This window comes from Sapajus apella, unplaced genomic scaffold (genome assembly GCF_009761245.1).
Source record: "Sapajus apella isolate SASKATOON/1434 unplaced genomic scaffold, GSC_monkey_1.0 scaffold44, whole genome shotgun sequence".
NCBI classification, from domain to species: Eukaryota; Metazoa; Chordata; class Mammalia; order Primates; family Cebidae; genus Sapajus; species Sapajus apella.
In genome coordinates this window covers 17,118,503-17,140,601 of record NW_022436984.1, presented here as the reverse complement: position 1 = coordinate 17,140,601, position 22,099 = coordinate 17,118,503, and the positions used below count along the sequence as shown (strand labels likewise).

The 22,099-nt window shown below is 39.4% G+C and overlaps 1 protein-coding gene across 5 annotated transcripts in view; it reads right to left on the bottom strand.

The window, feature by feature from the left end:
* Positions 1-22,099, bottom strand: part of PLEKHH2 (pleckstrin homology, MyTH4 and FERM domain containing H2) — a 143,292-nt gene that overhangs the window by 31,752 nt on the left and 89,441 nt on the right. For all 5 annotated transcript variants that reach the window (XR_004257237.1, XR_004257238.1, XM_032239432.1 and 2 more), the window contains exons 16-19: positions 16,537-16,617; positions 10,565-10,744; positions 7,226-7,334; positions 5,403-5,515 (exon numbers count right to left, since the gene is read on the bottom strand). Coding sequence is in view for 3 of the 5 variants with exons in the window: in XM_032239432.1 (XP_032095323.1) it covers positions 5,403-5,515; positions 7,226-7,334; positions 10,565-10,744; positions 16,537-16,617 (483 nt within the window). In the remaining 2 variants the exon portion in view is untranslated. The remainder of the gene's footprint in view (positions 1-5,402; positions 5,516-7,225; positions 7,335-10,564; positions 10,745-16,536; positions 16,618-22,099) is intronic.

Sequence of the window (22,099 nt, the reverse complement as noted above, 5' to 3'; positions counted from 1 at the left end):
CATCATTTCTAGATATGATTCTATGATTACTTTTTCTCACCCATTATATGTCATACTTGACCCAATTGTCTATATGCCTCATGATCTTTGAATGGATGCAGACGTGTGAATTTTATATTCTTGGGCACTGGACTTTTTAATATGCTTTAAATATTTTTTAGCTTTGCTCTGAGATCACAGTTAAATTACTTGGAAACAGTTTGGCTCTTCCAAGGTCTCTTTTAAGTTTCTCAGAGTGGGCCAGAACATCATTTAGCCTAGGACTATCTGGGCTGCATTCCTGAGACAATCACCCTCTGTGTACTCCCTTTGATGTCCAATGTATCAGAGATTTTTTCCATTCTAGAAGATGGGATAACTATTTCCAGCTCTGTGTGAGCTGGAATTTTTTTTTACGTGTGTCTTTCTGTCCTCAGCCTCAGGTACTTTCCTCATACACACACATGCTTATCAGTTCTCAGATGAAAACTGAAATCTCCAGAGCTCTCCCTCCCTCCCTCTCTTTAGCTCTCTCCTCTCAGCCCTGTGATTTTTTTTTTTTTCAAGACAGAGTCTTGCTCTGTTGCCCAGGCTGGAGTGCAGTGGTGAGATTGCAGCTCACTTCAACCCCCGCCTCCCAGGCTCATGTGATTCTCCTTCCTCAGCCTCCTGAGTAGCTGAGATTATAGGCACCTGCCACCACACCCAGCTAATTTTTGTATTTTTAGTAGAGACAGGGTTTCCCCATATTGGCCAGGCTGGTCTCGAACTCCCAACCTCAGGTGATCCACCCACCTTAGCCTCTCAAAGTGCTGGGGTTACAGGCTGAGCCACCACGCCCAACCAGCCCTGTGAAGTCTAACTACCTTGGCCTCACATTCTGAACTCTGTCTTCACAACTCAGGAAGACTGCCAGACTCTATTTGGGTGCTCCCTCTCTGCACAGCAGTCTTGAATCTCTCAATAGTAAGCTGCAGCAATCACAAGGCTTATGTCATTAGTTTTCAGCAGAATCTGCCCTGCACTGCCTACATTCATGTCTGAAAACCACTGGCAGGCAAAATCTAGTCCCTGTGGCTCCATCATGGCCCAAAGTAGTTCTTCCTTTTTATCTTCTAACTGGTTGGTTCTTGCACACATAAAAGTGTCTAATTTTTGCTTATTTTGTGCCTCTCACTATCTTACCAAATTCTCTTTCTGTTTGTAGCAGTTTTTTAATTTGTTCTTTTGGGTATTCTGGATATACAAATATACCATCTGTAAATATTTTCATTTATTGCTTAATTACATAGGTTAGTCCCCTAACATAATGTTATGTAATAATAATAATGACAAACTTTATATAATTTATACTTTAATTGAAAAGTTTAAAAAATAATAATGGGGCACATTTTTGTCTTTTTCTCACTTAAGTGGAAATGTTCTAACATTTCTCCATAAAGCATGATGCTTGCTTTTAGCTAAAAAAGAAATATTTTATCATGTTAAAGGAGTATCTATGTATTGCTCTTGTATAAATGTTAAATTTGTTAAATGCCTTTTCAGCATCTTCAGATATGATTATCTAATAATAAGTAATATTAATAGATATCCTAATATTAGCCATCCTTGACTTCCTAGAATAAATCCCTTTTGTTCATGATTTAATTTTTTTAACATTAAAAAATGTTATTGACACATAATAGTTGCATATATTAATGGAGTACATGAGTTTTTTGATACATGCATGCAATGTATAATAATCAAATCAAGGGAATTGGGATATCCACTGCTTCTAACATTTATCATTTCTTTGTGTTGGGAACATTCCAAATCTTCTAAGTATTTTAAAACATACTCTAAATTCTTATTAACTATAGTTGCCCTACTGTGCTGTTGAACACTAGAACTTATTCTTTTTATATAAATGTATTTTTGTACCTATTAACCAACCTCCTTTCATCCCTCCACCCTCTACCCCCTCTGGTAACCACCATTCTATTTTACCATCTACCTCTATGAGATCCACTTTTTTAGCTCCCACCTATGAGTGAGAACATGAGAAATTTGTCTTTCCGTGCCTGGCTTATTTTACTTAACATATGGCCTCCAGTTCCATCTATGTTGCTGTAAATGACAGGGCTTCATTTTTCTTAAGGGCTGAATAATATTCCACTGTGTATATATACTATATTTTCTTTTCTTTTCTTTCTTTTTTTTTTTGACACAGAGTCTTGCTCTGTCACCCAGGCTGGAGTGCAGTGGCATGATATAGGCTCACTACAACCTCTGCCACCCAGGCTCAAGAGATTCTTGTGCCTCAGCCTCACTAGTAGCTGGGACTACAGGCATGTGCCACCACACCCAGTTGATTTTTGTATTTTTAGTAGAGACACGGTTTCCCCATGTTGGCCAGGCTGATCTCAAACTCCTGGCCTCAAGTGATCCACGTGCCTTGGCCTCCCAAAGTGCTGGGATTACAGGACTGAGTCACCTTGCTCAGCCCATCTTATGTATTCATCTATTGATGGACACTTAGTTTGACTCCATATATCGGTTCTTATAAGTGTTATGATAAATATAGGAATTCAGATATATCTTCAATATACTGACTTCCTTTCATTTGGATATTCTCCCAGTGAGAGTGCTGGATTACATGGTAGCTTTATTTTTAGTTTTTTGAGGAACCTCCATACTGTTTTCCAGAGTTGTTGCACTAATTTACATTCCCACCAGTGGTGTATGAGTTTTCCTCTTTCTCTGCATCCTTGACAGCCTTATTATTTTCTGTCTTTTTGATAATAGCCATTTTAACTGGAGTGAGGTGATATTTCATTATGATTTTGATTTGCATTTCCCTGATGATTAGCAATGCTTAGCATTTATTCATGTACTTGTTGGCCATTTGTATGTCTTCTTTTGAGAAATATCTATTGAGATCTTTTGCCCATTTTAAAATTGGATTATTTGTTTTTTGCTATTGAGTGATTTAATATTCTTAAAATGATGTTGGATTCTGACTGCTAATATTTTATTATTTTTGTACAATCTTTGCTGGGTTTCCATATGAAAGTGACACTTACTTAACAAAGAGAATATGGTGATATCATGATTGAGGATTGCTTCAAAATGATCCAAAGTTAGGGTACAGTGGGGAATGGGAGACTAAAACAAAATTGGCCATGTGTTGATGACCATGGGTCTGAAAGACGGGTACTTTGGGCCTCATTGTAATATTCTCTGTACCCATATATGTTGGAAATTTTCCCAAGTAAAAAGTAAAAGAAAAACTTGAATTTGGAAAATTTCTCTCTTTTTCTATGCTTTGGGACAATTTAAACAGCACTGAAATTCTACACTTAAAGTTTGGTAAATGCCTCTGTTTAGATTTTCAGTTTCCTGTGGAATCAATTTTGGTCATTTATATTTTCTTATAAAATTGACCACTTCTTCCAGATTTTCAAATATATTTGTATAGTCTTTCTTGCTTTAGGTATTTGTGTATTCTACAGGTGGATATTTTTAAATTTTTAATTATAGAAATTTTTAGAATGTATAAAAGTAGAGAGGACAGCATAATAATCACTCATGTACCCATCACCCAGTGTCAATAATTACCAGCATTTTGCCAAACTTCACTACCTTCCCACCCTTACTTTCTTTTCTTCTGGAGTATTTTAATGTATATCATATTACTTTACCAATAAATACTTCAGGCTAGATCTCCAATTGATAAAGATTTTTTAATAGCCATCATGCCATCATCATGACCCCCAAATTAACAATAATTCCATAATATTATCTAATAAACAAATGGATTTTTTGAGATGGGAGAAACTTAGGTAAGACAAAGCCAAAAGAAAGAGATTGAGGCTCCAAGAGACCAGGGGAAAATGAAGTAGTACCAAGATCCTGGTGTAGAGTCCAGACTTGGAAATGCAGAAGGTCCACCATATTCTGGGGCTAGAGGAGTGGAGGAGAAAAGAGATGAAAGGTTGTCTGTCAGCCGGAGGGCTTTATGGTGGTCATGTCATGTCTGATGTCCTCCAGTTTTCTCAGTGAAATAGAAGGTAAGTTTCTCTGCTGTATTATGAACTAGAGAGTTTGAGGGGGATGTGATCAAAGAGAAGCACAGAGACAGAAAGTTGGCTGCAAGGGATGAAGACCATGAATTTATAGTGGCATCAGTCTACATGGCTGTTTGATGCTCTGCAGCACTGCACATCTGGTTATCCCAGGAGCAGAAAACGTGGCACTGATCTAGGTTGGAATCTGCTGAAGAGTGCATGGAAATATGGATCCCAAGGAACTACAAGAATTAATAGGAGCAAACCAGACTGGATAAGGAAGGAAGAAAAGCTAAGACACAGTTATCATGATCTCAAAGAAAATAGATGGTTCAAAACAAAGGTCTTAGAGATGACGAAAAAATGGAAGAGTTAAAAAATATAAATGAGCTTTTAGGCCAGCATTCTGGTTAAAGAAAGATATATTAGAATTGAAGCTTTTAGAGGTGACGTACTTGTGAAGAATGGTGAAGTCAAGTGTGGACATGGAGAATGGGATAATGAAGGAGACTAGAGGTGAAGCTTACTGGAATTAAGGAGGTCAAGAATCTTAAAACCATAGCATTCGTGAGTGAAGCGATAACAGTAATTTACAAGGCTTCAGTAGAGAATGTGAGTTGGGAACTAAAACCCTTAGATAATTTTTCTTTTCTTTTGAGACAAAGTTCCACTCTTGTTGCCTGGGCTGGAGTGCAGTGGTGTGATCTTGGCTCACTGCAACCTCCACCTCCTGGGTTCAAGCGATTCTCTTGCCTCAGCCTCCCAAGTAGCTGGGATGACAGGCATGCGCCACCATACCCAGCTAATTTTGTATTTTTAGTAGAGATGTGGTTTCACCATGTTGGCCAGGCTGATCTCATACTCCTGAGCTCAGGTGATCCACCCTCCTCGTCCTATCAAAGTGCTGGGATTACAGGCATTAAGCCACCACGCCCGGCTCTTAGAGAAATCTGAAGAGTTACTGGAAGGTAACTGATGATAGAAATGGAAGGATAAAGGGTGTTATAGTTACTTGGCAAGTTTTGAGTGATCAGGGATTTCTAACAGAGATTGAGGAAGAAACGGAGAGTAACACTAGAGAGGAAAGAGTGCTGACCCCTCTCCCAGTGCTGCACTTGGTGTGATGTGAAAAATCAGAGGTTATAGGGGAAATGATTCATCTGATACTACATTGCCCAAACCATACATATTAATAGTTTATTTCAGTAAATCTAAAATCCTCACTCAGAAAGCATATTAAATTCACCTAATTTTATTTCAGTGATTTTCTTAATAATAAACACATTTTGAATTTTCTGGGAGTAAACTTTTGCAACCCCAATTGTTATTTTTAATTTTTTTCCAATGAAATTATTTAACTACGTATAGGTATTTTACCTTAAATAATTTAATAGCTTCTGTCTGTAGGGCTTCAGAAGGTAGAGTTGTCAGAGGGGAAATGATTCCTTCTTTGCTGTGACACAAAGTGGGGTGTCTCCATATCTGAGAGGCTAAATGCAGAATAAAATATAAACAGAAAACTGAATAAACCACTTATTTTGGCCTCCCATTAAATTAATCCTTTAGACATTAGCTCATTCAGGCTTGGCTCACAACTTTAGGTCAAAAAGGTCAGAAAAAACCCTTGGCAACATTATTTTATTTTGGTTGCCAGGCCATTGGGACTCTTTGGCCAGTTTCTGGGTTTTTTTGTTTTAGTTTAAAAATTTTCCATAGGTGTTTGGGGAATAGGTGGTATTTACTTATATGAGTAAGTTCTTTAGTGGTAATCTGTGAGATTTTGGTGCACCTATCACCCAAGCAGTATATACTGAACTTGACTTGCCTCACCCACTTCCCACCCTTTCACCCTGAGTCCCCAAAGTCTACTGTGTCATTCTCATGCCTTTGCATCCTTACAGTTTAGCTCCCACTTATGAGTGAGAAATGTTCCTGTTTTGGATAATCTAGAAGAGTTGGGTCCTAATTTACTAGGCTGCAATAAGTCTAGCAGGGTACTATCACATTGCTTAAATGTGCTAAAGATTGGCGATCTAGGTAGGGGGCATGACTATATATGAGAAAGAGCTGGGGAAAGACCTAGAACTTCTCTAGAGAGGAGAAGCCAATGTAGAAAGAGATATAAAGAGGAATTTGAAGGCATTCCTGAAATCAACATCTATTAAATTCCTATGTTGGACACAGCAAATAAAATGTGGTCTTAGTATGTAAAGGATAGGAGAGGATCTAGATTATCAATGGGGAACCCTTAACCACAAAAATTAATTTTGGGCCAGGCACAGTGGCTCATGCCTGTAATGCCAGCACTTTGGGAGGCTGAGATGGGCAGATTGCTTGAGCTTAGGAGTTCAAGACCAGTCTGTGCAACATGACGAAACCCCCATCTCTACCAAAGATACAAAATCAGCTAGGCATGGTAGTGCACACCTGTGTTCCCAGCTACTCAGGAGGCTGAGGCAGGAGGATTGCTTGATCCCAGGAGGCGGAGGTCATAGTCAGCTGAGAACATGCCACTGCACTCTAGCCTGGGTGACAGAGTGAGACTTCATCTCAAAAACAAAGCAAAACAAAAAATTTCAATGGAAAACTATACATGCTATAAATCTTTTGGCTTCCCTGGGCCATACTGGAAGAAGAATTGTCTTGGGCCACACACTAACAATAGCTGATGAGCTTAAAAAAAAAAAAACTCAAAGGGAATTTCATAATGTTTTAAGAAAGTTTAGGAATTTGTGTTGGGCCACATTCAAAGCCATCCTGGGCCACATGCAGCCTGCGGGTTACAGGTTGGACAAGCTTGCTATAAAATAATTAAGGGACAAATTGCATTAGGACATAATTTTAACATTGACAAAGCGCCTTTTATGAGCCAGATGCGGGGCTGGCTGGGGGATCGCCTAAGGCTAGGTGGGGTTTCGTAATGTTGGTAAGGAGTGCCAAGGAAGGGGGGCGTTTCAAACAGAGAAGCAATGGGAGGAAAGGCAGAGGGAGGTGATGGGACACAGCCTAGTGAGGAATGATGGTGTCCCTGCAGCCAAGGAGCCACTGAGAGAATTCTCTCCCATGAAGAGCAAAGGCAATGAAAAGGTGGGTTTATTTCAGGGAAACAGGTACCCATTAAGTGAAAATTCAATCAGGCTAAGGGGGTTGAGGTCCATTTCATAAACCATAAAGCTTTATTTATAAGTTTATGAACTTACAAGGCTCCCCGTCTATATTTAGCAATTTGCAAACCAGTTGTTCAAATTCAGAGCCAACATTTATATTGCTGCTTCCAGCTGCAACAGTCAGATGATAAAGCCAAGTGTCCTTGAAACAAGAACATATTAATAGAAATATTAAGATATAGTTTTGATTACTTAAAGAAAAAAACAACTTGTATAAACAGTAGAAAACTTTGAGATGGAAAAGAATAACTTGCTTTAATTTTTAAATAATAATGAAGAGCCATTTATTCAAACAATTCTCAGGCATGCTCACTTGAACTTGCTTATGTTACCTTGTCCCATTATTCACATTTTTCTTATTTTCTTCAGATGCTTCTTAGAAAAGCATGACAAAATCAAGAAAAAGAATACAGATGTTAAGAGACTACAACCAGCTGATACTCTTTTACAAAATACAATAAATTCTATTAAATTTAAAATCTGATTCCCAGAGTGATACATACAGAATCTTTTGGAAATCCTGAAAATTTAAAGAAAACATAATATCTATCTTATCCCACTCACCCAAGATTACTGGCCTTTTTTCTCTGTGGAAATGTATATGTAGATTACATTTTTACATAGTTGAATTATTCTAAAAGTAGAGGATAATTTCTGAATTTTAGTAAAATAGTACAAGCACTCCCTCGTTGCTAGAAATTCTTTATAAACAAGTTTTAATGGCTGCAGGATATCCTGTTACACATATGGACATACCATATTTATTTAATCAATTTCTTATTGTTGAACATTATAATAGTTACTAACTCCTCACTGATAAAAAATACTGTGACAGCTATCGTCTTTTATCTAAAAAGGAAATGTTATATTTTCCATGTTTAAAATATTTCAAAAGTAAAATCATTCTAAAAAGAGTATTATAGACTGGGCATAGTGGCTCACACCTGTAATCCCGGCACTTTGGGAGGCGGAGGTAGGTAGATCACCTGAGGTCAGGGGGTCGAGACCAGCCTGGCCAACATGGTAAAACCCTGTCTCTACTAAAAATACAAAAATTAGCCAGGAATGGTGATGCCTGCCTGTAATCCCAGCTACTTGGGAGGATGGGGCAGGAGAATCACTTGAACCTGAGAGGTAGAGGTTGCAGTGAGTCGAGATCGGGCCACTGCACTACAGCCTGGGCAACAGAGTGAAACTCTGTTTCAAAAAAAAAAAAAAGAGTATTGTATCAAACAAACTATACATAAATGTTTGGCTGCATTTATTAACATTTTGTTTTTCTTATTTATTTATTTTTGAGATGGAGTCTCTGTTACCCAGGCTGGAGTGCAATGGTGCAATCTCAGCTCACTGCAGCCTCTGTCTCCCAGGTTCAAGTGATTCTCCTGCCTCAGCCTCCCGAGTAGCTTGGATTACAGGTGTCTGCCACCATGCTCAGCTGATTTTTGTATTTTTAGTAGAGATGGGGTTTTACCACAGGCTGATTTTGAACTCCTAAACTTAGGTGATCTACCTGCCACAGCCTCCCAAAATGCTGGGATTACAGGCATAAGCCACCGTGCCCAGCCAATCTTTTCTTAATATATATATTTTTTGAAATAGAATTATAAGTCATTACCAGGGCATGAAAACTTTTAGGAAATCTTGAAAAATATTTTCAAAGTACTTTCCAAAGCATTCACACTAATTTCTATTCCCACCAGTGATATATAGGAATGCTTCCCTTCTCATAGCTTCACTTACATAATTTTTTAAACCTTTATAATCTGAGAGGTAATAAAAGCTTTATCATGTTTAAATGTGCGTATCTTTGATTACAGATGAACATAAGCATTCATTAGCCATTAAATTCCTCAGTAAGTTGTTCATCAGGCCCTCTTCCCATTTTTCTACTAGAAACATAGTCCTTTTCAAATCAAATGAGAGGCAACAGAGGCAAGTGTTCAGGAACACAGCCTCTGTGGTTAGAGACAGGGGTCTAACATCAACTCTTGCCAGATGTGTGACCAAAGGAAAGAGCTTCAGTCTTTCCATCTACAAATGGGAATACGGTAACCTCCCACAGAGGGTAATTGGAAAGATGAAGAAGAGACATACTTAGCACTTGGCCTGATACATGTGCTCAAAAACAATGATTAATAGCAACAATAATAATCTATAAAGAGTTGTTTATATGTTAAAGATATGTTAAAGATACGTTAAAGATACAGTAGCCATCCATGAAATATTTTGTTTTCTGTATTATCTTTTTAGTCATTTTTTTTTATGGTCAAATGATCTTTATTTTTTTAATTTTTAAAAAATTTATTTATTTTACTTTAGGTGCATACTAAATCTGGCATTTCACCCCATGTTATCCCTCCTCACCCCCCCTCCCTCCCCACACCCTGCTGTCTCTCCCTTATCCTCCCCCAACAGCCCCCATTGTGTGATGCTCCTCTCCCTAAGTCCACGTGTTCTCATTGCTTAGCACCTGCCTATGAGTGAGAACATACGGTGTTTGGCTTTCTGTTCTTGTGTCAGTCTGCTGAGAATGATGGTTTCCAGATTCATCCAAGTCCCTACAAAGGACACGAGCTCATCGTTTTTTATGGCTGTGTAGTACTCCATGGTGTATATGTACCACATTTTCTTTGTTTAGTCATATTTATGATAATATTTGATATATAGAAGTATTTCAATATTTATAGTCAAATCTATCAACCATTTGCACTCTGATTTCTTACACCGCCTTTTTGTTTTCTTAGAAAGTACTTCTGATTCAGAAATTAAATAAAGGCCTTTTTAAAAAATAGTTTCATTGAATTCTCCTAACTCTTTAAATTCATCTGGAAATGATTTTGCTATCTGTATGAGATGAAAGACTAAACTAATGTTTCCTAAGTAGCCAATTTCCTCAATATATAATAAATATATAATCCTATGTATTGAATGATATATATTACTTCCCCATCAATTTGTGATGACTCCTTTATCATAAATGACTACATGTATATATAACACATAAAATCATTTTCAATTGTATCTAAGCCCAAATTTTGTTGAAAATGAATCAAAAACATAAAATGGAGGCCTTAGATCTACTAAAAAATGTTCAATCTGAGAGATCCACATTTTTAACATAAGGTCCTTTAGCCATGCACTTCCATGCACTAATTTCAGCCTTGATACCACTTTTACCAACAGGACTGGAAAATGACACATTTGAACAAGGCTCATTTCCAGGGAGGTAAAGAATCTCTGCAAACAGAGCTGAAAGTCTATAGCAAAATTTTCTTCCTTATTTTCATTAAATTGATTTGACAATTATTACCAATATCTGCATAATATTAGTCTACATCACTCTAAATCAACCAATATGTCTTAGAATACCTTTTCATGCTTGGATCCAATTAGAAGGTAAGTCGGACCTTGGTCTTTGGGATGGATAACGATGGTATAATGTGTGGATAACAGACTACGTCCACTGGCTTCATAATCTTCATCTGAATCACAAGATCTGTCAACCTCTTCCACTTTAGCCTCCCAGAGTTTGATCTGACCTAAAGGAAACTAAAGTAAATATTAGTAATTGTGAGGAAGGCACTTTCCAAATCTTTTCTTACTAAAATGTTTCATAGTTCTTTTCATTTTTACCTTTATAAAGCATACCTTTTAAATTTGTATTTTATTTTTTTATTTTCCTTTTTTTTTTAAGAGATAGGGTCTCCTCTGTCTCCCAGGCTGGAGTACAGTGGTACAATCAGTAACCTCACTGTAACCTCAAACTCCTGGGCTCAAGGGATCCTTCCTTCTCAGCCTTTCAAATAGCTAGCACTACAGGCACATGCCATCATGCCCAGCTAATTAAAAAAAAAATTTTTTTTTTTGGAGATAGGGTCTCACTACATTGCCCAGGCCAGTCTCAAGCTCCTGGGCTCAAAGAATCCTCCTGCCTCAGTCTCCCAAAGTGCTAGAATCATAAGCGTTAGCCACCACTCCAGCATAACATACCTTTTTTAAAATGATGCCTACAGGCAATTTGATTATCCACAGTATAACAAAAGTAGTGGCAACAACCAAAGAGCCCAATAGTAATATGAAAGAACAATATATATACTAGAGATTTAACTTTTGAGGAAAAAGCAAGATGCTACTTCTGAACAATAGTTCAGGTGATTCAGCTGTACTAAAATTGTTAAAGGAGGCAGAAAGAAATTATTTAAGTAGACAGGGTAAAGCGAGTCCCCAACAGAAAGCTTTCCTTTTAACAAAAAGCAGCTCAAAGATAGCTCCCCTTCTAAACTCACACAGTTCAAGGAAATCACTTCTCTTCTAACAACAAGCAGCCTGAAAGAGCAGATAGAAAAACACAGATAAGACAGCTTCGGCACAGAAGGAGTGGGGAAGGCCTCCTGGGTAATCACCAAACTTCACACTTATACAATGGGTCCCCAATAAAACAGATAGCCTTAATAAGCACATTCTTTTCCCTTTGGGTACACTAAGATAGGGAAGCTAAAGGCAGACTGTGGGGGATGCCTGCAGCTGCAACAAGATGGGAACAGACACAGAAACTCTCCCTCCCAGAGAAGCAGGACAAAGAAACACAGACTAAGAGTCAGCCTATGTGGTCAAGGAATGGGACACAGCTGATAAAAAAACCTCTGCTTTGCACAGATAGCACACCTAGTCCCAACTAAACCATCAGGGGGATAGGATATCCCCTCCTTACGAGCCCCCTCCTCGCTAGCCCATTTATAAAAACCCTGACATTTTTACTACAACTTGGCAACCCACTAGGGACCCCCACTCTGGGATGGAAAGCTGTCTTTCCTTTTGCACTATCTATTAAACTCCTGCTCTAAATTCACTCTGTTTGTGTGTGTGTCTGTGACCTGGATCTCCTTGCCCGTGAGAACAAGAACCTTGGTATTTTCCCCATGCAATGAGGCTGCTTCAAAATGACCCATTACCTAGTTAAGCAACTAGTAACTAGTAATAATTCACCAAAACATTCATTTGACTTTTTTCCCCCACAGAATTGATCAGCGGTTTAAGTTATTGGATCAAAAGGGCAAGTGTATATAGTCTCAAAACCGTTCATTGAAAAGAAAAATATTGTTCCTAGTAAAAATAACAAGATTAGATAGATAGTACAAAATGAACTATCATCCCAAAGGAACATTCTGACGCTCTTTACTAACATAATACATCACAAAACAATGCCGTGAATTTCTCCATCTTAAGGGTAAGAAAAACTTTCTAAAGCCAATTTACACTAAATTTTATCTATGCTTTTATTGACATAACCAACTATAGCTGCTGTGCTGAATATCTGGCCTATCTATTGTTAAAACTTTTGCTCTAATGTAGTACCTTTATTCCAGGAAAATACATGGTCTGCATCAGATTTATAACTTCTAAAATCTTTGGCCAAGTTTGCAACTGGAGTTTTGAAAAAGTTCATTCTAACTACAAGGATATTTACATCACACATTTTCATGGTAAGTTTCAGGGCTCAGTGCTCAAGCCCTTCTTCCATCTATGTTCACTTTCTGGGTGACCTCATCTAAGCTCATAGCTTTAATACCAGCATATGTTAGCTACTCCCAGACTCACTAACTCTACTCAGATGTTGGATAGCTTCTCAAACTTAACAGCATCTCAGACTTACTCTGGTAAGTCTTCTTTAATAACCTGCTCTGCCCAGTCTTCCCCAACTCAAGTTGTTGGCAATTAATATCTATTAATGTGCAAAACCTTGGCATCATTGCTGACCCTTTTCTGTCTCTCACATTGACTTTTCAGTCAATAAATCTTGTCAGCAAGGCTTTCAGAATCTATCTAGAATCTGATCACCTCTCACACATCCACAGCACCACTAAACCACAATCCCTTCTCACCTGAATGACTGCAATGGCCTCCTAATGCATCTCTTCCTTATTCCCTTCGGTCTATTCTTAATCAGCTGTCAGAGTACACCTGTTAGACACAGGCAAGATCGTATCCCTGTTCTGCTCAAAGCCCTCCAGTGGTTTGTCACCTCACTCAGAGCAAAAGCTGAAGGGTGGCATTCTGCCACCCTAAAAGATATCACCTTGGCATAAAAGTTATTTTAAACTAAAGGCACTTTTAAAAGCAGCAGGTGCAATAAGGGCGTTCTGACCCTCTGCCTTTCTTCCCAAAGGCAGGAGATAAAACACCTAAATGAAAGCTATCCTCCTAAACTAGAAGGAAAACAAGATTCCTGTCAAGATGGGAAGCTGAGACCAGGGGAAAGTTATACAAACAACCCTTGTTTTTTTTTTTTTTTTTTTTTTTTTGGGACGGAGTTTCGCTCTTGTTACCCAGGCTGGAGTGCAATGGCGCGATCTCGGCTCACCGCAACCTCCGCCTCCCGGGTTCAGGCAATTCTCCTGCCTCAGCTTCCTGAGTAGCTGGGATTACAGGCACGCACCACCATGCCCAGCTAATTTTTTGTATTTTTAGTAGAGACGTGGTTTCACCATGTTGACCAGGATGGTCTCAATCTCTTGACCTTGTGATCCGCCCGCCTCAGCCTCCCAAAGTGCTGGGATTACAGGCTTGAGCCACCGCGCCCGGCCTTATCTTCCTCATCACTTCTCCACCCAACTAACTACCTTAGCCTAAGGCTCTTTGCCTGTCACATTTTCACAATTTATTATGCTTTGTCTAATTCAGTATATAAATGTTCAACTTTAAGTCTTTGGGTCCTCATTGCTTTAGGAGGGCTCCTGTGTGATGTAAAACTTACATTAAATGAATTTATATGTTCTCTCCTGTAATCTGTCTTAATGTGAATCTAATTCTCAGGCCTGCCAAAAACCCTAAGAAAGCAGAGATAAAATTCTGCCTCTCCTAAAAAGCAAGCTTTTAAAAATAGGTTGAAGAAAACTAATTCTATTAATACTATGATAATACATAACAATACTAACCTAATTGTGTGCTTTGGGCACACATCATATGAAAATCTACCTTTCATCCACCCTAATACTTAAAGATGGTTATTCATTCTACCAAAGGATGCACCATGCCTTGATAAGCAGCAAATAGACCTAGTGGTTTCAAATGTTTTGATTTAATAAAAAAAGACACTGATACAGATTAAAAGCAGATTATCTTGGAAACATTTACAGCAAAAAATGAAGTAGGCCTACACTGATTCACATATATTCTCAATACTTTTCCAGTGGTTATAATGGATTTCTGTTCATGTATCCATTCTTCTGACTTGTTGCTTCTGTGATCAATGCTATCCATTTTTATTAAATTATTTTTCTATTTATAAAAACACATGCCTACTACAGAAACTTGGTACGTATGGAAAGGATTTAAAAAAGAAAGAAACCATCCACATTACTGTGATCACAGATAATTATTCAACAATTGGTATACTTCCTTTTCTGTCTTCTCTGTTTATTTTTATTTAGATGTGTCGGACTGAGATAAAACTCGGCATTCCAATCACCATCCTCTAAGATCTCATAATTGCAGAGAAGTTGGGAACCGAATTTGCCAGAACCTCCTTCCCTGTTATGGTTCCCAGTTAGAGTTTCCTATGAGAGAATCTACTTAAAGTTTAGAAGGTGAGGGTAGAAGAGTCATTATTCTCCTGGGACTGTTGTGGCCAGATGTTGGGGCTCATGTGAGACTCACTGAAGCTTCCCAGTGACCCCTCGAGGACCAGCTGCCTTTGGTCCTTTGGCCAGAAATCTTCAGTGCTGACTTCTTACCTTCACTGGCAGTTTCTCTAACCTTTACCCCCGACGACTTTTCTAAAAGTTATGTAAGTCATAAAACTTTTCTAAAATTTATGTATGTCCCCAATTCTATATTAAAACTTTTATTTTTAATTTTTTTTGAGATAGGGTGTCACTCTGTCACCCAGGCTGGAATGCAGTGGTGTGATCACAGCTCACTGCAGCCTTGATCTTCTGAGCTCAAGCAATCCTCCTGCCTTAGCCCGCCAAGTAGCCAGGACTGCAAGCATGCATCACCATGGCTGGATAATTTTTCTGTTTAGTAGAGATGAGGTTTTGCTATGTTGCCCAGGCTGGCATTAGAACTTTTACACCAGTAATACATAGAGTGGTTTCTGTTTTCTTGATTGACAAGTTAGGATTACATTGAGTATATAATTTTGTATTGTACATATTCAGGTAGCATTTGTATGTGAGGATTTTCCCACACTACTTTAGAGGTTGTTCGTATGTTTCTTTTGAGACAGGGTCTCATTTTGTCGACCAGCCTGGAGTGCAATGGTGCGAATCATGGCTCACTGTAACCTGCACCTTCTGGGCTCAAGTGATCCTCCAACCTTAGTCTCCCTAGTAGTTGGGACTACAGGCATGCACTACCACGCTCAGCTAATTTTTAAATTTTTTTTGTAGAGACAGGATCCTACTATGTTGTCCAGGTTGGTCTCAAACAATCCTCCCATCTCTTCACCTCCCAAAGTGCTGGGATCATAGGCATAAACCATCGTGCCTAGCCTCAGTATTGTTTTCAATGGTTGTACTGTGCTAACCTCTACCCCATTAGCAATGTTGAGTATAAAGGCATGTATTTTAAATACAGCTGATCAGACCTGAGAGTGTAGTCTGTTAAAAGACAAAGAAAAATACTAATTGTCCCACATGGTCAGTAGACCAAGAAGTTTAGTCTCATTAACACAGTAATCAGTCACAGGCTGCTCTTCAGAGGAGCGAACATTGTTATATTATTCAAGTACTCATGGCCCATGTTGGTTCAATTTTTATAGTTTCAGTTATGCAAAGGTGACACAGAATACCCATAACGATGACTGGGCATACATTTTACCTTTGGGTAGATACCCCATCTTTTTATTCCGAAAGTAAAAGTAATTTAGATTCTTTTGGGAAGGGGATTAGTTTAAATATTAATAAACAGAATATAAACAGGCAGATGGATGGGTAGATAAGTGGTATTCAGGAATTTGAGGGCCTGGGACAGAACTAGATTCTTTTTCCTTCTTAGGTTTTCTTTCCTAACTTGCTGCTTCCTTCTGTCAACCTTATCTGGTTTGTAAGAACCCGGGAAAATATAAGAAACTGATGGCTGTGGGAGGGAGTAGAAGAAGACTTTTATAGGTCTTAGAAGATGGATTAATTAAAAGTTGCTAAGGCTTGTAATTAAGAATCAAGACCGCTGGAGGTGTAGGTGATAGACCCTTGTGTAATTATGTCCGTTGAACCAAATTGTACCAAATTTCAACCTCATAAAGACTCCGAAGTTTTACAAAGTAACAGAAGAGTGAAAAGGAAAAGTATAAGCCTTAACAAAAAGTTACTTCAATTAGCGTATTAAAAATGTATACATACCTTATCTTCTTGACTCCGAAAATAATATAATGTCTTTCCTATTAGTGTACACCAGACTCTCTTGGAGTATCCATGTTTTACCTGAAACCATGTTACAATGAATTGTCAATGTAGCCCTGAACTCTGACACCTTAAAGTATAGCTTATACACTCTATTTGAGTTTCTATAAGTATCCACTTTGCCCAGATATAAGTAATACTCCAAATAGATTGTCCAATGCTGTTTAAGATTTACCTGCTGCACCTTGAGCACACATGGACATAAATATGGAAACAATAGACACTGTGGACTACCAGAGAATAGAGGGAACCGGGGTGGCCAGGTTAAAAGACTACCTATCAGGTACTATGCTCACTTCCTGGATGATGGGATCTGTACTCCAAACCTCAGCATCACGCAATATTCACATGTAACCGATCTGCACGTGCACCCCCTATATCTAAAATAAAAGTGGGAAAAAAAGATTTACCTGTTAACAGTAGTAGAATGGTAAGTTTTGCTTCAGTGCTCACCATTCAACATATAACAAATGTTTACTGTGCCTCAAATACTATGCCTAGGACTAAGGCTTCACAGATGGATAAAGAAGCAGGTGGAGGGGTGGATAATGAGAAATTATGAAACAGGATACAAGGTATGTTACCATGAGTGATGGATATCCTACAAGCCCTGACAGAATCACTATGCAATCAATGCATGTAAGAGAACTGTACTTGTACCCCATGAATGCATTATAATAAAAAAAAGAGGCCGGGCGCGGTGGCTCAAGCCTGTAATCCCAGCACTTTGGGAGGCCGAGACAGGTGGATCACGAGGTCAAGAGATCGAGACCATCCTGGTCAACATGGTGAAACCACGTCTCTACTAAAAATACAAAAAAAAAAATCAGCTGGGCATGGTGGCGCGTGCCTGTAATCCCAGCTACTCAGGCGGCTGAAGCAGGAGAATTGCCTGAACCCAGGAGGCGGAGGTTGCGGTGAGCCGAGATCACGCCATTGCACTCCAGCCTGGGTAACAAGAGTGAAACTCTGTCTCAAAAAAAAAAAAAAGAGAGAAAGTGTAATTTTACCAGTAAGAATATTTCATACTTTCCACATTTTACAGATTTCCGACAACCCTGTGGCTCTCTAGGTTAATACTCTAATGTTAGAAGAGAGAAGATGAAAACCTAAAGAATTCTAGTGATTTCCTAAATGTCAAAAATTCATTAATTCAAAACATTTGATGCCTTCTTAGAACTAATCATACAAAGTAATGAAATGATGTTAAAAGCTACTACTGTAAACTGAGAACCTCCTATCTATCAGGTACTAAGTTAAGGGATTGGGACAGAATTTGAAACTAGCTCTTGACTTTGAATAGTCAGTAACTGATCTAGGTCCTGGAGAAACAGACTTGAACAGCATACAGTCTCCTTTCTCAGGAAGCTCACAGCCTGGTGAGGACAGACAATTAAATCAGCAGTATGCTAATATTTTCATCAAGAGTGCAAAGAGGCTGTGCACAGTGGCTCACGCCTGTAATCCCAGCACTTTGGGAGGCCAAGGTTGGCAGATCGCCTGAGGTCAGGAGTTTGAGACCAGCCTGGTCAACAGGGTGAAACCCCCTCTGTACTAAAAATACAAAAATTAGCTGGGCATGGTGGCACGCACCTGTAATCCCAACTACTTGGGAAGCTGAGGCATGAGAATTGCTTGAAGCTGGGAGGCGGAGGTTGCAGTGAGCCAAGATTGCGCCACTGCACTCCAGCATGGGGGACAGAGCAAGGCTCTGTCAAAAAAAAAAAAAAAAAAAAAAATTGAAAAAGAAAGAGTACAAAGAGTTCACATTTATATACTTTTTTGTGGAAGACACTTTACCAACATTTTTACTATTGTAGGTTTATCATCACTTGGTGGCTTTATGAAGATCCTTACTGTGAGTTACCCCCCTGCCCCAGTCCTGCCCAGGTATATATAAGCCTTGAAGATTTTTACCAGACAGTCCCAGCTATGTTCTCAAGCCTAGAAAAACACAAAGAATTCCATTCACACTGATGGGTAAGATTTAGAATGAGCCCTATTGCCCCAGACCTAGAATGTGTGGTTGCACTTGCTCTTTAGTCCACTTCGTTGGCAGAGGCCCCACCCAGCTAGCTCTGCCAATTTCTGCCTTGGGGCCAGACCGTCTCCTGCCACAGTGAGCGTAAATTCAATCTGAAGAAGCACACCACCTCGAAACCAAGACACTGGCCAGTACAATTAAAGCCCAAAATTCTATTGTCATACTTGCCCATGATGGTAAGAATTATGGAGAAAAATGAAGCAGGAAAGAAGAGGATGTGCTTGTGGAAGGAAGAAGGGGTATTACAATTTAAAATCAGGTGGTCAAGAGGGCCTCACTGCCATTGAGCAAGCCCCCAAAGGCCCTGAAGGACATAGATGAGCTGTGCAGTCATCTGGGAGGAAAGCAGGGGTGTCTGGTGAGAGATGAGCCCTGTGGGTCTGAGGAGGAGCAGCAAGGCCTGTGTGTCTCAGGCTGTGAGTGAGAGGAGAGGTTATCGGGGAAGGGACTGGGAGTGGGATAAGGCATGATACAGAGTCTAGGATCTCATAAGTCTTTGTGATAACTTACATTTAAATGGACTATTCTGGCTGGGTGCGGTGGCTCATGCCTGTAATCCTAGCACTTTGGGAGGCCAGGCAGGCAAATCATTTGAGGTGGGGCATTCGAGACAGACCTGGCCAACATGGCGAAACCCTGTCTCTACTTAAAAATATAAAAATTAGCCAGGCATGGTGGTGCATGCCTGTAATCCCAGCTACTCAGGAGGCTGAGGCAGGAGAATCACTTGAACCTGGGAGGCGGAGGCTGCAGTGAGCTGAGATAGAGCCACTGCACACCAGCCTGAGCAACAATGAGACCCCATCTCAAAAAAAGCAAAGGACTATTCTGATAGCAATACATTGAACAGAATACAATACAAATTACTGTCAAAATAGATTTTACAGTAGACAAGTCACTATACTAGAAAAGGACTGGCTGTGGAGGTCTAATGAACCAAGGTTTAAATTCCTTCCACTTCTACCTTGTACTAGATGGATGTGCTCAAGCAACTGACTTAACCTCTCCGTTTCTTTGTCAGTAACCTGGGATTATTGTACATCTCACTAGGCTGTTGTGAGAACCAAATGAGAAAATGTAAATAAAGGATGGCAGTAGTTAATGAATGCTTCCATCGTCACTATGAATAAGAGGTTAAACACGTTTTCTTTTAAACCCATAAACCCAGTCAGCCTTTGGGCTTTCAAAGCTATGGTTTAAGCAAACAAGCAACTCCACTACCTAATGGTCTGATGGATTTAGAATGCTGTTTGAGAGAAAACAAAAAATGTTTCATTTGAGACATGTTTCAGTATAATCGAATTTAGAAACATATTTACAGACAAATGTCTTGGAAGCTTTAAACACAGTTGTGTAGGGTGTCTTTTTTTTTCCTTCTTCTTTAAACAAGCTCCAGAAAGAAATCTCATAAAAACTTAAGTATAATGCATCTGGCTATAGACAGTGTACTTCTGAAATGATTTATCTTTAAAAGAGAACAATATGTGCCTTTGAAGAATTGCAAATTAATGAAGACCTTTGCCAATTCACTGTAAAAAGCCATGTTTTAACAATCTATCTTTATACATAAATCTTGCACTACAATTTCTTTTTCCTTTTTTATTGAGACAGAGTCTTGCTCTGTTACCCAGGTTGGAGTGCAGTGGTGCAATCTTGCCTCACTGCAATCTCTGCCTCCAGGGCGGAGGCAGCCAAGTGATTCTCCTGCCTCAGCCTCCTGAGTAGCTGGGACCACAGGCTGACACCACCACTCCCAGATAATTTTGTTGTTGTTGTTGTCTGAGACCGAGTTTCACTCTTGTTGCCCAGGCTGGAGTGCAATGGCGCGATCTTGGCTCAACACAACCTCTGCCTCCTGAGTTGAAGCAACTCTCCTGCCTCAGCCTCCCGAGTAGCTGGGATTACAGGCATGTGCCACCATGCCCGGCTAAATTTGTATTTTTAGGATAGACGGGTTTTACCATGTCGGTCAGGCTGGTCTTGAACTCCCGACCTGAGGTGATCCTCCCACCTTGGGCTCCCAAAGTGCTGGGATTACAGGCGTGAGCCACTGCGCCCAGCCTAGAATTTCTTTAAACTCTTACTCTTTAAAAAATTAGAAAACAAATTATACTAGAAGAATCCTCATGAAAACTTAAAGGCAACCTCAAATCTCAAGGTGAACTAATTAAAAGAATAATTTTTTTTTACCATGCCTCCACAACAAAAGTAGTTCCTATCAGTTTTGTTTGAAATTTTGAAGTCAAACAGTATATCATATCCCAATTAGCCCTTGCCACTGCACAAATCATAAGCTCCTATGGTATTCTCTCCTTCCCCATAATCTGATCCCTGTGGTGTTCTCCATCACAAATCCTGCCACCAGCCTTGCTGACTTCACTATCTAGGTGACACTCTCGGATGATAACAGCTAGCATTTTTTTGTGTGTTTATGATGTGCCAGGCACTGTTCTTTTTTTTTTTTATTATTATTGTACTTTAGGTTCTGGGGTACACGTGCAGATCAGGCAGGATGGTTGCATAGGTATATACATGGCAAGGTGGATTGCTACCTTCATCCCCCCATTACCTATATCTGGTATTTCTCCCCTGGTTATCCCTCCCCATCCTCCCCACCCCCCATTGACCCTTCCCTAGCCCCCCGCAAATTGACTGCAGTATGTGATGCTCCCCTCCCTGTGTCCACGTGTTCTAATTGTTCAACACCCGCCTATGAGTGATAACGTGGTGTTTGGTTTTCTGTTCTTGTGTCAGTTAGCTGAGAATGATGGTTTCCAGGTTCATCTATGTCCCTATGAAGGACATGAACTCATCATTTTTTATGGCTGCATACTATTCCATGGTGTATATGTGTCACATTTTCCCTGTCCAGTCTATCATTGATGGGCATTTGGGTTGGTTCCAAGTCTTTACTATTGTAAACAGTGCCACAATGAACATACATGTGCATGTGTCCTTATAATAGAACAATTTATAATTCTTTGGGTATATACTCAGTAACGGGATTGCTGGGTCAAATGGAATTTCTATTTCTAGGTCCTTGAGGAATCACCACACTGTCTTCCACAATGGTTACACTAATTTGCATGCCCACCAACAGTGTAAAAGTGTTCCTATTTCTCCACATACTCTCCAGCATCTGTTGTCTCCAGATTTTTTAATGATTGCCATTCTAACTGGTGTGTGATGGTATCTCAATGTGGTTTTGATTTGCATTTCTCTAATGACCAATGATGATGAGCATTTCTGTTTGTTGGCCTCATATGTGTCGTCTTTTGTAAAGTGTCTGTTCATATCCTTTGCCCACTTTTGAATGGGTTTGTTTGTTTTTTTTTTTCTTGTAAATCTGTTTTAGTTCTTTGTAGATTCTGAATATTAGCCCTTTGTCAGATGGGTAGATTGCAAAAATTTTATTTCCCATTCTGTTGGTTGCTGGTTCACTTTAATGATTGTTTTCTT